Source organism: Cephus cinctus, unplaced genomic scaffold, assembly GCF_000341935.2.
Source record: "Cephus cinctus unplaced genomic scaffold, Ccin1 Ccin1_scaffold1289, whole genome shotgun sequence".
NCBI classification, from domain to species: domain Eukaryota; kingdom Metazoa; phylum Arthropoda; class Insecta; order Hymenoptera; family Cephidae; genus Cephus; species Cephus cinctus.
In genome coordinates, this window is record NW_014333723.1 from 129,672 (window position 1) to 144,360 (window position 14,689).

Below are 14,689 nucleotides of genomic sequence, written 5' to 3' on the forward strand. Positions count from 1 at the left end.
TCTGTGCTCAACTATCGTTATACCATTTGAATTATGTGACACGCGCGGTACGAAACTCTCGTACCCTTTTTTTTTTAATTAGCGAACTCTCTCAACGCGTCAGGATTATTTACACGAATCTAAGCCTAACTAATTCACATTCAGCCGTACTCCACCGTAGACAAAGCATTCTTTCTCTTTCCTCAAGAGAGATCCCGCCATTGGATCGACCCGCTGTGCAAGCACCTAACTCATTCACATCGTGTAAGTAGAACTCTTCGAATAGAATTATTTTTTTTCAATAGCTGGGACTTGGAATACAGCTAGATTGTCATGGCGAGGATAAAAATACAGTTAAATATACACTGAACGCTCTGTTCATATTTAACAATTATTTACTCTATTCATTTCTAGTCTGATCCATAAATCTAATTTCGATTTTTTTTTTCTCACTCGTATGACGGTCTGGCTGTATTCGTATTATGTCTCCGCGTTTGACAGGTGCACTAAATCACGACCCCTAGGATAATTCTAACGAAGAAAATCAGTCTCTCGTTCTCGTATAGCGTGATCGCAGGCCGTCCGGGGGGAACCCATCAGATACAAAATGAAAAACGGAACGTTTTTTTTTTTTTTTTTTTTTGAAAAAAAAAAGAAAAAATTACTAAATCACGACCCCTAGGATAATTCTAACGAAGAAAATCAGTCTCTCGTTCTCGTATAGCGTGATCGCAGGCCGTCCGGGGGGAACCCATCAGATACAAAATGAAAAACGGAACGTTTTTTTTTTTTTTTTTTTTTTTGAAAAAAAAAAGTACAAATTTCTTGCCACGGGGACTCGCGACTTTTGACAACGGTCACGTCAATTCAGGCCGTAATATGCATGTAAGCATTGCTCACTCAAATTTTACATTCATTTTCTCAGAGCACTATAACTCTTAGTGTCCCAGTACCTTTCTTTTTTCCTTTATTTCTGCATACCTGGCTCGTTACGTAATACCGAACACGCTGACGCAAGCACAATGGCGATGCCGAGTTGGCCAGATTCACGCGGTTTAATACCGAACGCCTATTTTCCTCCTTTCTTTTCCCTTTCATTACGATATTAATTAGCGCCTCGAGCGCACGCAAAGAAAGCACGATTCGCGCGATTGCACACCAAGTATAACAACAAGCAGCCCTGATAATAATATCTATCGACACCCGGGCTGTTCCTGTCCTTGTTCGTCGCTATAATCACAAAGGGTTAAATTTTGTTCGCGCTTATCCAGAGATCTCTCCGATTGCTTAGAAGAAACTAGGTGATAGAGTGTACGAGAGGAATCGTGTCGCAGTCGAATGACAATTTAATAAATGATGGAGAATATTGGATTCTAGCGAAACTTACGTACTCCCCCTTGGCACGAAACATCCTCACTGTTTTCTAATCATCCACCCCAAGGTAGACGAGTATTACGTTTCACCGATTTTTCTATGCCCCGTGTAATTCCTTCGACGAGCGACACTCCTCTACCGGTCAAGGACACTCGTCGAGAGTCGCTCGAGCATCAGGATGTCCTAACCCCAATTTCTAATACCAAGGAGAACATCCTCGTGGCTCGGTGTCACCTACTTATGTTAGCGCCCTAATACAAGTAGCTATGTGTTGAAGAGATGACACTCTATGTACGACGTTGGCACGAAACCTTCGATTGGTTGCGAGATACGACGAACACGTGTCCATCCGTCACCCTGGTCGAGTTCGATCATATAAAGCTCTTCCCCGTCGTACATCGGTATAGAACCCTCGCTCGTAGCTATGATAAAAAAAATGAGTGCGTTAAGAAATTTGATGTTAGCTTCTGATTGGTTATGAATTTTTGTAAATTTTAAGAGAGTTTACCGTCAAAGGGATAGAGAGCACGACAGGTTCCAAGTGGTGGTTGAGCATCGACCTCGTCAACATAATATTCCTCACCTCCGCTACCAGGAAGTGACGTCCTTGACGCTCCGAGGCCGGATTCCGGGCTGTTCGTGGAACTGTGCATCAGTATAGTAAAGCGAAAGCTGTCTCTATTTGTCTATCGACATTTTCTAATCTACTCTCGCGACCGAGATGTTTCAAGGCTCTCTCATCGGATCTCACTGAAGTGCATTTTCCTCTTTTTCAAGCTTTCTAAGACTTACGATTTCAATACTCACCCATGTGTAGGCTGTGGCGTTCCTGGAGCACTCTTTTTGTGCACTGGCTGATTCGCATTAGCATTGCTCACACTCGAATCTGATGCTGATCTCGATAAACTTTCCTCGCCACCCGAATGACTTGATCTCCTTGAACTCAATGGTCTTGTCGCTGAACCATTGCTCGTTGGCTTCCGAGGTGCCTGACTTGGACTACAAGGAAACAGCAGGATTTTAAGATAATACAGATTAGTTGATAGATTTTTATTTATGTAATTTGACTCCTTCGTACCTGGACAAACTGACTCCTGCTCTCATTGCCTCTTCGAGGTACCCTTGGAATTTTGTAAACTCTGCACCGAGCTTGTCTAATTTGTTACTGGACTGATTCAATTGACCCTCTATACTCATCGGGTCCCCCAATGCTGGATTTTGTTCGTATACACCCTTCATCTTCATTAGACCGTCTCTGGTTGCTGTTTCCTGCTGTATCTTTGCTTGGATCTCATCCAGCCTTTGCTGGAGACGCTTTTTCCGTTGATTTGGTGGTAAATCACTGCAATCCTCCTTCGCACCGTCACCGTAGCCGGGTACATTGTTCTGCAAAGTAACAGTTTGAGAAACACAATTTTCCCAGCAGATACATATAAAATTAACTTATGAGTTGTATGCATGATAAACAAAGAAAATTATCAAGTTGAAAAGCTCGTGAAGCAAATTAAAGCAGTTTATCTTTTCCACTGGTCATTAGGCAGCGTTTAAATGTCCATTTTGTACTCTGTAGAGTTTTCATACAGGTAGAAAAATAAAGCTCCTGTTATGTATAAAAACTAAACGCGACACAGTCGCAAGGACTAAACGTAAAGCAATGGTGACTTTGAAGAAATGGAAATTGATGATGTTATTATGCATATTATGAAAAGAAAGACAGACCTTCAAAGCAATGCACACCTCGATCAACTTCTGTCGTTTGCATGAAACAAATCACAAAAGCGCATCATTCAGCGGGATCAACAGGACTGATAAAAGAGATTATTGAAAGGGCCCAAACGATTACGACGTGACACGATTAAAGTAGACGTGCATTAAAATAAATAGGTTGCACAAGTCATGGAAAAATAAATTAAAATGTATTTTATTCTGTCCTCTCGAGTTCGGGCTCTTTCATTAGAACTTTTTCTCGTCCGAACATGGAGATAATTAGTTTCATTCGTGCCCAGATACAGGTTCGAATACACATTAGTCATTATTATTCAGGGATTAAAAGTGCATTCGTCCCATTAAACAAGACTCCGCAGGCTATCAAGCTGTGATCTAAGTACTTACTAAGTGGTACATCATCCAAATTGAGTGCCCAGGGTTGATGGGGAGAAATAAGATATAGATAGATAGGAGGGAGACCACAGAGAGATTGAACCATCCACCAAATTAATAGAAAAACACAGAAGAATGATGAGTTGCAGTATTCAATTGTTTGTGTGTCGAAGCATCGAGTACTATAAGAGACAAACTTTGTCGAATGCTAATATCCAATTATAATTGATAAAGTCTGTTCTTAAGTAATCAAATAATTTTCATGGCCAGTACGCACCATAGTGACATCAAATGAGCATTTCACGAGTTGTAATAGAATTCTCAAAAGTTCTACGATACCCTTACTTCATCCATTTTAAAGGAACATCAAAACTGCGCCTAAACAAGATTCCTCCATACGAATTCTATTACACTCCGCTTCAGTTTTAAAGTTCCCATGAGCATGCTATATGTACATCCCAGGATAATAGAGTGATGCATAAAAGAAAGTATTGAATAAGAGTGCCATAGAACTTTACCTTGTTACTGCTGAAAATTCCAAAGATGCCGACCCTTTTTTTCATTTTGCCACCGGAAACTGTGCCTTTCACGGTAAGATGATTATGTATTGGCTGCATCACAGGTTGCGACAGTTGACTATTACTGTCGTAAGACTTCGCGACGGAGAGGTCCTCGAAGGGGAAGTCACCCGGAGGCTGAAAGCCGCTCTTGTAACGTTCGATAACAAGACGCGTATCTTCCTTTTCGTTAATCTCATCTGCCGCCTTTTCAATGCCTTCGAGACACTGAGCAATAATGGGAGCGACGGCCCGTTCAATTTCCACTGACTTCATCATGTAATTTCGCATGTTCTTTATTCTTTTCTCGTCCAATTCCTGCGGGGAGTAATTTCCACGATTTAATGAGAGACAAGAAGAGAGGTAAAAATAGATAAAAGGTAAGAATATACAAAAAAGAAGGGTATGCAGTACATACACGACTCAGTATAAAACTAAAACCGTTACCTGCAAATGCTGAAAGACTTCAGGCATAGCCGTGTGATAGTGCAACGTCTGCATCTCGTTTGTCTTCTGTAGCTGATTTGCGTATTCGGTTTTGGCCTCTTCACTCTGTTGTGTTTTCACAGTCATATTCATTCTCTGCTTCTCGACCTAAAATCCAAAGATTGCCTTACTACACGAAGACCATTCATAGGAGATGAAAGATTCCGATGGAATAAGAAATACGTTTCATTAGAAAATCACAAACCTCTGCTCTTGAGAGATTCAAATCGGCATCCGCTCTCTGATAATTCTCAAGCGCCCTTTCCGCTTCCCTGAAAGCCTTCTCGTAGGCCTTGCGTGCTCTTTCCAGATTCCCAATTTGACCCACAAGGTTAGCCATGAGTCTGGCGCCTTCCTGAAGATGCTTCTTGCGATCCTCCTTGAAATCCTTGACGAGGATATTAAGCTCTCTGAGTACGTTACCCTGGAGATTCTCTGCGATGATCTCCCTTTGACCAGCTTGATCATTGACCTCGTTTAATTCCAGCTTGAAAGCCCGACAGTGACTGTACCTTTAACACGTGAATACAAAAGCAATGAGTACAGATACCAGGAGTCAAAGTTTTTATTTCAGCTTCAGCAAACTATATCCCGAACCATCCATCGTCCTGTATCATCAACACGAAAATAGAATCATCTTCTAAATAACCCAATTCTCATGCTATTTCTAAGTGTTATTGAACTTAGGATGCCTCCTACACGCCATTGATAAGACGAGAGCCTTCTGTTTTGTATCGAGACCCGGCTCGAGGTTTGCCTGCGCAAATAAACCAGCCAGTCAATTTTCCTTTTTTTGCTCCTGGACAATACCAAGACGATTTTGAGTAACGAGGTCCTAAGGATATTTCAAACAAACACTTGCTCTCCACTGCAATCCATTTTACTCACTGATAATCCTCCTCCTCCTTCTTCTTCGGCTGATAACTCTTGACAAGCCGCCTGAAACAAGTAAAAAAAATTCTAATTAATCCACGACCCAATCAACTCAATAAAAATCATTAAATTAACACAAACTATGTCCTTCCTAATTAAACCACCAGCATCCTATTTCGTCCCCGGCGTTCACTTTGACAAAATGCATAGCAGGTGGAACCCGACAGACGCAGTCAAGGCTATAAAACAGATTTGACAATCGCAGAAGTCAAATATTCGTAGTAAGACATAAGTTTCACATAGAGTCACGGCGATAATAAGTCAGCAGCGAAGAACGTCAACTAATTAAGATTCACGTTGTGTCACGAATAATTTATATGTAGTAAGGATGAACGTGCCCGGAATCCCAGAGACGCGCAACTGTTAAGAGTCTCGTTAAAACTTAAGATTGATCGGTGTAACATCCTAATATCGTTTGATCGACAGGAAAATCTTTGCAGCGCGATGACGCGATACTCCAATGCCATACAGTATAAAAATTCTCTAAGACAGCTTTTGCGACACTCTGTACAATAATAATATATATATACATAACATACACAAAGTACAGTGGACGGCATTCACCGAACAAACAAGGGGGCCTTTAATGCAATATTACCAGGAGCTGGTGTCCCTGAACTCCATAGGGTGCATGAGATACATTCTCGTAAGACATTACTCCACGTACCGATTCATAGAAACTTGGAAAGACGCTTGTATACATATATTGTAGTATATTATACTATAGTGAATTGCATACTCTATGTAGATCTCGTATTATGCATATACGGTAGCACATAGTGACGGATACGCCGAGAAATGGCCAAATGGAAAAAGGTACGGCGCCCTTGACGTTTGAAAAGCCCGCCATTGCATGTATACGTATATGCCATAAAGTTCTTTCATCTTATCCTGTACTCACCTGAGTTTTGTGGCATATTCCACTTCGATGGCACATCGGTCACGAATGAAGTGGCCGTACCTCTCTAGAAATTCGATACCCTTCTGTGTGTGCAGGGACAGATTGTCAAACTGGTCCTGAAAGCGATACAGATTGTATGAATTAAAAATACAAAGCGTACCGTGCGCGAGAAAGAAAGGAAGAGAGAACGAGGGTACTGAGGAATAAAAGAAAAAAAGGAGTTTGAGAAAAGAAGAAAAGGAATAAAGAAATAAATCGAACGAGAGAATAAATGCAGGGGACACGTATACGGCACACGTGGATTACTGGAAGCGATGGCATTTCGTATAGCGTCGTAGTTCGCAAGACTCGAAACATCGTTAAAACCGGATCGTTCCAAATATGGCGTCTGGCTTGGATGACGTACTAATGCCTCTGGACACGCTACACGAGAAAGTGTAGAGGCGGGCCTGCAGGCTATAAAAGTTCAACGGCTGATAATGGTTAACGTCCCTTCAGGACTATGTTCCGGAGTAGTTATCGGCGACACGGGAAGAGGAGCTTCCATTGTTTCCTGCTCTCTTTGGTACACGAGAATGAATTTTTCTATTAGCAACGTCGTCTATCTGCGCAATGTATTATTACACGACCGGGGGACATGATAGGTTTGGATCTTGACTATTTTCGCTAACGGGAATCGCGTTAATTGAGCTCCAATAAACAGGAAATTCCTCGTGACCGAGTATTTTGCTGCACATAAACCGCACAGATAAAGTAACAACATCGCTTGACACTTTTGTTAAGTTATTTCTACCTGTTTCTAATGTCCCGTCAATCAGGTCGTTGACGTCCCCTCTTAACGTACATAACCTACAATTTTCTATCTGGATGTAACAAGGCCATCGACTGAGACAAGATCCACCGCTAGACACGAACCGCACGAAGTGTGACATACAAAAGTTAATTTCACCGGTGAATACGCAACGCGCGAACGTTCTAGCTTGCTCTGACCGATTAGCGAGCTGCCACGAAAAGTGAAACTGCAGTTAGTAGTTGCCGCAAGATGTCGAGAGATAAGGTAGAGCGAAGTTTGTCTCTTTGTCTTCTACGATTATGTCGTTCCTATCCTCACTGTCGGTAGAAGACGCTCGAAGATTCCCAACCGTCCTTTTCGACCTTGACAGAGATAAAAAGACGTTAGTCAAGCCACGAGACAAACGAAACAGCACGTATCTATACGTATACACATGTCTATTGAAATTTAAATATCCTCCGGAGTCTCGTTTTGAATTGGTCCGGGTGACCAAGTGGTTATGTCCTCTGCAAACGTGAGTAGAATACTGAAAGAATAGGTTATGAAACCTATAAATATTCCTATGAGAATTTTAATTCTCCAAGACTTCGTAACGTCGCCATTTTTTCCTTCACAGTTACTCATCATAAGGACCCACCACTATGAGACTCACTGGCTTATCCAATCTTAATGCAAGCTCCGCTTGACGTGGGTTACTCGTCTCCAGGGTACAGACTCTAGGTGTGAGTTTCCCTTATTACTGCAGCAAGTACTCATCCTCGAGGAGATACGCGTTGCTGAATACTACAAACTCGGTAAATAATGACGGTCTTATCACTGAAGGACGAGTACGAGGTTGCATCTAGTGCAAAGATAAAATATGATTGACTTCGCTTCTGACATTCTGAAAAGACTAAATCGATTGACCAGTAAAACGCGTCTAAAAAAGTAACTCGTCTTTCTACTGTACCGACGCATCAAGTGGAAAAACTCGGTCGATATATATTATTTTACAGGTAAAACTTCGGTTGATAAGACAGACCTGTAACAAACTTATATGGTGCTGTATAGTACAAGAGTAAATCAGGTTGCATGTCGAGATATTGCCATTAGAGAGGGTGAGTATGAGAAAAAGAGAGAGAGAGAGAGGGAGACAGACAACAGAGATAGAAAGAGAGAACACGTTTCTATTGGCTCACTCATGGCATTCGAGACACGTTACTTTCATTTCCAGCAAATACCTACTCAAGGGCCACTAATTTCCATTCACGCTGTCGCCCATACGTTCCATTCCTACGGATATGTCTGCCGATCCTACTCATTAACGTCTATCCACAGTCGTGGAACGTGCAGCTGGATGCTGCAATCTTCTATGACGTGGATGCAAGGTAAACTTGCAATTACAATAACACGCAAGTGATTGAGAACCTCTGAAAAGTATCGACAGAGTCGCGAATACACATAGCAGGGCCCGCATATCTATGTTTCAGGAGGATGGTTGTTTTTCCATTCGAACTCCCTTTAAAGGTCGATACGCAGGAAACGTACCGGCGACACATATATGTATATGCACCACGTAAGGACGTGGACTAAGCCATATGACTCACCCTTGGAGTTCCTTTTTAGAAATACACAACATCAACTCATTCTAATATCCAGCAGGTATTTGAAATCTGAAAAATGTGTTCGTTGACTGAACGCTCAGGAATTTTTTTAACTAAATTATAAAATAAGATCTGAATTAGATCATCTTGCTCCAGTACTCCCATACAATTGAAAAGCTTATTTTTATTGAAGATTCAGTTTGAATCCGGTACTACCTTATCATGGCACCACCAGAACGAAGGTCGAGCATCAAGGTTGGATCGATGCTGACTAGGTAAAAAAAAAAAATAAAAGAGTACAGGATCAACCGAAATAAAACAGAAGAACCCGGAGACACGAGGAGTGAAAAGAGGGTGAGATACTCGAACAAGTGTGTATTATGAGTCATGTAATCGAGTTGGGGTGTTTCCACCCTCCTTCTCTATCGATTTCCTACATTTCTCTGTACTCACGCACCTAGTCTACTCCTGGAGCAACACTACGGGCTACGAGTGTCCATTAAGTCTTCCGCAAAGGAAATCTCGAGTACAAATCAAAGCGGATAAGAAGAAACAAAGGTTTACACTTTGCAGGGACTTAGGAAACTCGTCAAAGAAAACTATGTATACCTAACCGACCGGTTTTGTAGGAAAAATCAGCATATATATACACTACTGTACATACAATAGGCATGGAGCTTAAAGTTCACACAACGACGAGAAGGTTAGAGTCATTTAGGATAAGAAGATGCTAAAGATAAAAATTGGAATTTCAGGGACGCAATCTGGTTTTTGAAAAGGCCCTGCCCTTGCCACGCCTTCTCAGCCACCTGGCATTCTTGTCCAAGTCCCATTCCTATGAACGTAACGCACCAGGAGTCACCGTGCCCAGACGTACCCGTCGCTCACTACCAGTTCATCCACTTTGCCATGGGAATGAGCTAAGCGTGAATTCGAGGTGAATCAGGTAATCCTGTTAACAGCCAGTGCTGTCTCTAAAGGTGAATAGGACGTCAGCGTGTGAATCCTTCACGGAATGTTGACCCAGGTCCGGGATACCTCGGACGTTGTCTTTTACGTTAAGCAGCGGTATAGTTCACATATGATTATCAGAGTCTACCCAGCACTGAAAAGACTTAAGCAAAACAAGCGGCAAGATAAGTAATGTGAAGGAATGTAATTTTTCAGTAAAAAGAAGAAAAACAACCTACAAAAGGAATTCCTATGCTCGCATGGAATATTATCAGCGTCAAACAAATTTATATACTAATTAGGATCGGTCATATATATATATATTTTTTCTTCTCTAATCGCGCTGATAAACTAACGATAACGTCAGAGCAACGACACCGATCCGACGTACGCGGAGTATCGGCGAAGAATTTCAATGAAGTTTTCTTGGAAGATTCCATTGTGAGAAAGCACTTTCGCACGATGCTCCGATTAAGAGAAACAAAACTATAGCAATTTATCGCTATCTCATTGTATTGAAACTCTCCCGGTTATCAATGGGCTCCGGTAACCTTAAGCGACCCAGAGGAATGATTCATCCGGTATAATTCGTTAAAGGCACCAAGTGACTCATCCGGGAAAAGATTTGTCATCGGTCTAACGAAAAAGTAATATCACTCAGCTAAAAGTAAATTCTTAAGGGAAAAACGAAGAAGCAGTAAACAAAGAACCAAGGACAAAAATTATCGGTCCTTGCTATCGCAAGGTCCCAGATAAAATGTACCTAAACCAATATGAGATCCTCGAGAGTTACTCTGATTTCCTCTACAAGGTATACAGCACTGCGTACAGCCTCGTCGTACACCTTGTCAATTGTTTGTACAGCTGTCAAATTTATGTAACTTTAAAGCTCTTTTACAGAAAAACTCCAGCGTTACGTAACCTGAAGATAGATGGGAATCATTGCTGGTGCCATCGCGAGCAAACGTATGTGCGCCAGTGAGCGGTACCCATAATTATTTAGCCGACTCGCGAGGACTCGGGTCAATAATTTGCAAACTCGTCTATGTGCACGAGAGAGTTACGCAGACAGAAGCGTAACGCGAATTACTGTGGGTAGCTGGGAATTGTTCCTCCGCGCTTTCATAATATTTACAGCCAGCTTTCCTTCAGTTTAGTCAGGGTCGGTGTGTTCTGGCCGCCTGTACGCGTAATTCCCAGCGAGCAGCATCTATGGCAATTCGCGAGGTCATGGTAGATTAATGAATTTGAGAATATGAAGAAACCAAAAAAAAAAAAAGAACATACGAGACAAAGATCAGAAGAATTTTTCCAGCATCCACGAAAACTCGTCTTTCCTTCTGTGGTAAACAAAATTTCGTTTCGTTCCTTCTTTTCTTTCTCAATGTCTCTCCTTTTTTTTTCCTCTGACGTCTCTTTCTCATGTATTTATAGAGTTTTGGCATGAGACGTGGGTGGGGCAGGTTCGCACGTGATACCCTGTCACATATGCGGGTTCGCCATTGTGTATAGGTATACACCCTGAGAAACAAAAATATTTTTCAAACCACCTACGCACAAAGGGTTCCTCTCGTCGTTAAAGAGACTCTCAGGTGAGACTGTGCTCCCCCAGGAGAGCTCAAGGAAGAATTTATCAGCAGCTTCACTCTGGTCGAATTGACTTGAAAGAATTCAAGGCGAAGACCGTAGAAGAGGAAGATCTAGAAATAGCAGGTGAACGATTTTCAGACCCAGAAGAGACAAGATGAAGCAAAAAAATACTATCAGGTAGAAAAATATTATTGATCCCAGACAACCAAACAGGACTGTCATCTTGATCATGAGATTTTCCATCGTATTCGGCAGCTCCTCAAATACGTGGATGAAGAACTCGACTTCCTCTTATATAAGATGCACAAAAAATGAATGAGGTCAGATTCAAGTGCTGACCTCGGTATCAGAACCATATTCATCAGGAAGGGCGTTAACAGCGTTACAACCGGTCTCTCTCTTTCTCTTCCTGGCTTCAAGAGTATTATCTCAGGTTAAGGTGGACACGTGTCACTAGGAACTCTGGTATGCAACCTGAGTGACGGTGGACCTGGCAGCATCAAAATCATGAGTCCATTCACGCATGCTCATGCCGTGCTCCTTGGTAGACAGAAGGTGGGATCCTGCCGGAAGTATTTAAGATTCAGAGAAACGAAGGAAGTAAGAGCAGGTACACATGGGTAAGACATGGACTAGGTACATACCGAGACGTTGCTTCTTCGTGGGATTCAGATAGCAGCAGAGTGATAAGCAGTACAGGCTTTAGGTGACTGATGGGAGACAGTCGATAAGATACTTAATCACTGATCCAAGTCAGGTTACAAAATTATCGTTAGAACGCTTTGTAGAAGCTGCGCAAAAGACTCGACGAACTCACGTAGAAGGAAAGATTATCACGAGCGTTATTGGATACGTGAAGTACTGAAAATTAAATTGGCCTCTTCGCGTAGCCGTTGATGAATAATGGAGTTTTATCTGGTACGCAGAGTTTATCAATATGAATATTGAGCCTGGTGACGCAACAGCCAACGTCAGCGGGACCAGCTGGATTATTTTTTCTTTCGGCTAAATTCAGTCTGCGAATTTTATAAGAAATCTTTAAACGTACCAAGGCCAAGGGTCCGTCTGATACATAGCAGAGGAATGCATGAAATCAGCGTTGCGACTCAATGAGAAATATGACTGGACATGATATCCGGTATATATCCACGTCTCTGCCTAAATGGTAATTCGAAATAATGGCGTCCATTGGGAAATCGTACTGGTGCGCCGCACCATAGAAAGTGATTTCCGATTTTGTTTCACGTATGCGCGTGGAATAAATGTAAGTCGGCGCCCGACACGGAGAAAGTTTCGAAGTAAAGGTTTGCCTCTCCTTAGTGTCCCGCCATGTATATCTTTCGTTTCCACTTTTCTTCCTTTTTTTTTTGTTCCGCCTCAGACTCGTTGGGTCATTCCCTCGGAATCTGTTATGGCTGCCCAAAAACGGTTCGTCCCAACGAAAAGGTCAACGACGAGAATTCAGCTTGTTACACCTGCGCAGGAAATTTTTTTCCGCGAGCGTGGAGATGCTACGTTGAAAATGGAACCGCAAAATTAACCAGAAGGAAATTCGAGATCGCGACGTAAATTGATTGCAACGATTTCGCGGTATCTCTGTCCGTATCTCTTTTCTTTTTCTTTATGAGACACCCCGTATACGTGGCAAGGCGATACGTGTGCCTATGCGGAGTGACCGATAGCGGTTAAATGCAATCGCGTCCTGTGTCGTGATTCATGTTCGGAGTATGAACGAATGTCAATGGGTAATTGGACGCAAGGACGCAGGGAGCCAAAATAACGAGAAGAGGAGACGAGCAAGAATTGCTCATCATTTTATTCTCGAAGGTAACAGGACAGGCCCTGGTATGCGACATCCGTTTTGGAGATTGGCAGGCGAAACGTGTCGGTCTGGTATATTAGCTTTTGGCAAACTCTATACGTATAGCTTTATAGCAGTCAGTATATATTCGTGGGACTCGTTGACCTTTCCCACATTCATTCATCCCCCTAGCTACGAGAGAGACAGGGAGAGAGAGAGAAAGAGATACGTGCCGAACGATAAACACGAGTTCTGAGGGCCTAAATAATAATGCGCGCTATGCGCCGAATGAATTATTTATAGAGAAGGCGGCTCTTCGACTGACACTCTGAACACGAGGAATCTAAGGCGTTCACGCGCGAATTAACAACGCTGGTGTCTACACGTCGATTCTTCACATCAGGAATTCCAGATGGAACCGTTATCGAGGATATCAGGATACGGCTGATTTGTCTCTGGTATTCCGCATCCTTGTGGTATAGTTAAGACCGTGCATTTCCTTAAGAATTCTTTATGTGTTACACCGAGGACTATCTTCACCATAGTACGAGTTTGTTGTAGGTAGACAGAGACCTATGTGTCTCTTTGATCACTAGTGTCTCTACTGACTCCTCGGAAGAAACTGGAGACTCCTCTCTGAGAATATAATTTACAATTATTAAGGATTGTCTCCTCAAAATGTCTAGGTATGACAAAGCTTCGTTGAAAGGTACCAAGAACCTGTCTCTTATTGCAGCCAGGTCATTCTCCGAGGACCGTCTTCTTCTTTCTTCATATAATTTCTCTTTTATTCCTCGACGCCGGATGCGTACGACACTCTGTTACCGGAAACTCCTTCACAAGCAATGCGAAACGGACACAAGCAGCTGTCCTACTTGTAAAAGTGCCCACAGGGTTATCCCGTTCGATGAAAGTCGACCGGTGACAGTCATTCCAGAAAATACGACACTCCGGAATAACGTGGGATGCGATTTTCATATTAAATCCATAATCTGAGTGATGCTAATAGGCAAGAGGTCTATGAGGAACCTAAGGAACGTAAGGGAGGAGTACTGTGGAGTTTGCAGAGGGACGGTGCTCCAGGAGAAATGACGGGGTGTGGGAATCGGAGCAGGAGGAGACACAGAAGAGAGAGAGAGAGAAAAAGACAGACAGAGAGCGCGAGAAGAAGATAGAAAGGAGACACGCGAACAGACGAGAATTGCCTGCGGCTAGCAACCGAAAAGGCAAAACTCCTGGTCAAGCGGTCCCGCGAACTGGTTTTGGAACACAGCGTAGGTACATGTATCGGCGAAAACGGGCTGGAATGGGTAACGTATTGGGGTTTGCACGTTAAGGAATATCGTATCGAGGACTTACCCAGAGCTCGGTGCCCCAGCTCATGATTCCGGCCGGGAATATCCAGGCGCCTTTAATTTTACACAACACTTCACATGTAGCGAGACTATCGTTTCACACGTCCTGCTGTGGACTCACGGCACGAAAACGCATGAAAATCACGCGTCAGATCGCCGCGCACATTCACGGAAACACCTTCAACATGTCCGCCCGTAACCACTGGCTGGCCGGACCCGACTGTCTGTTGAAAACCGCCCGGAATTCGCGAGTGGCGACTTCTTGCGGCCATTGCGCGAACTGTGT

The 14,689-nt window shown here is 42.8% G+C and overlaps 1 protein-coding gene and 1 long non-coding RNA gene across 10 annotated transcripts; one reads left to right on the top strand and one right to left on the bottom strand.

The window, feature by feature from the left end:
* Positions 1–737: 737 nt before the first annotated feature.
* On the bottom strand, positions 738–14,641 carry LOC107272797 (formin-binding protein 1-like). Of its 6 annotated transcripts, none has more exons than XM_025090092.1 (11): positions 14,408–14,641; positions 6,331–6,446; positions 5,385–5,435; positions 4,702–5,008; positions 4,458–4,604; positions 3,972–4,328; positions 3,073–3,099; positions 2,432–2,739; positions 2,161–2,352; positions 1,862–1,998; positions 738–1,775 (listed from the first exon to the last, which is right to left on the bottom strand). In XM_025090092.1, exons 1-11 carry the CDS (start codon positions 14,429–14,431, stop codon positions 1,618–1,620), a joined length of 1,824 nt encoding a protein of 607 aa, XP_024945860.1. In that variant the 5' UTR covers positions 14,432–14,641; the 3' UTR covers positions 738–1,617. The 6 variants fall into 6 exon arrangements, with proteins under 6 accessions (XP_024945860.1, XP_015605786.1, XP_015605785.1 ...); XM_015750300.2 differs by having other exon boundaries at positions 1,862–1,986; positions 3,073–3,102; positions 14,408–14,431; XM_015750299.2 differs by having other exon boundaries at positions 3,073–3,102; positions 14,408–14,431.
* LOC107272807 lies at positions 7,499–10,979 on the top strand. Of its 4 annotated transcripts, none has more exons than XR_003061355.1 (6): positions 7,499–7,637; positions 7,740–7,917; positions 8,119–8,220; positions 8,337–8,764; positions 8,900–9,077; positions 9,168–10,979. It is a non-coding gene; the product is annotated as an uncharacterized LOC107272807 (long non-coding RNA). The 4 variants fall into 4 exon arrangements; XR_001539059.2 differs by having other exon boundaries at positions 8,337–8,490; positions 8,571–8,764; positions 8,900–10,976; XR_001539058.2 differs by having other exon boundaries at positions 8,337–8,490; positions 8,593–8,764; positions 8,900–10,974.
* Positions 14,642–14,689: the final 48 nt, after the last annotated feature.

Excerpts from the sequence above, each read along its gene's own strand:
- LOC107272797 (XM_015750299.2), bottom strand. The coding sequence starts at position 14,431 with ATGAGCTGGGGCACCGAGCTCTGG. Across the intron at positions 5,009-5,384 it reads AAGGAGGAGGAGGATTATCA|GTACAGTCACTGTCGGGCTT; the intron begins GTGAGTAAAATG and ends CACGTGTTAAAG. Across the intron at positions 2,740-3,072 it reads AGGTGTGCATTGCTTTGAAG|AACAATGTACCCGGCTACGG; the intron begins GTCTGTCTTTCT and ends GTTACTTTGCAG.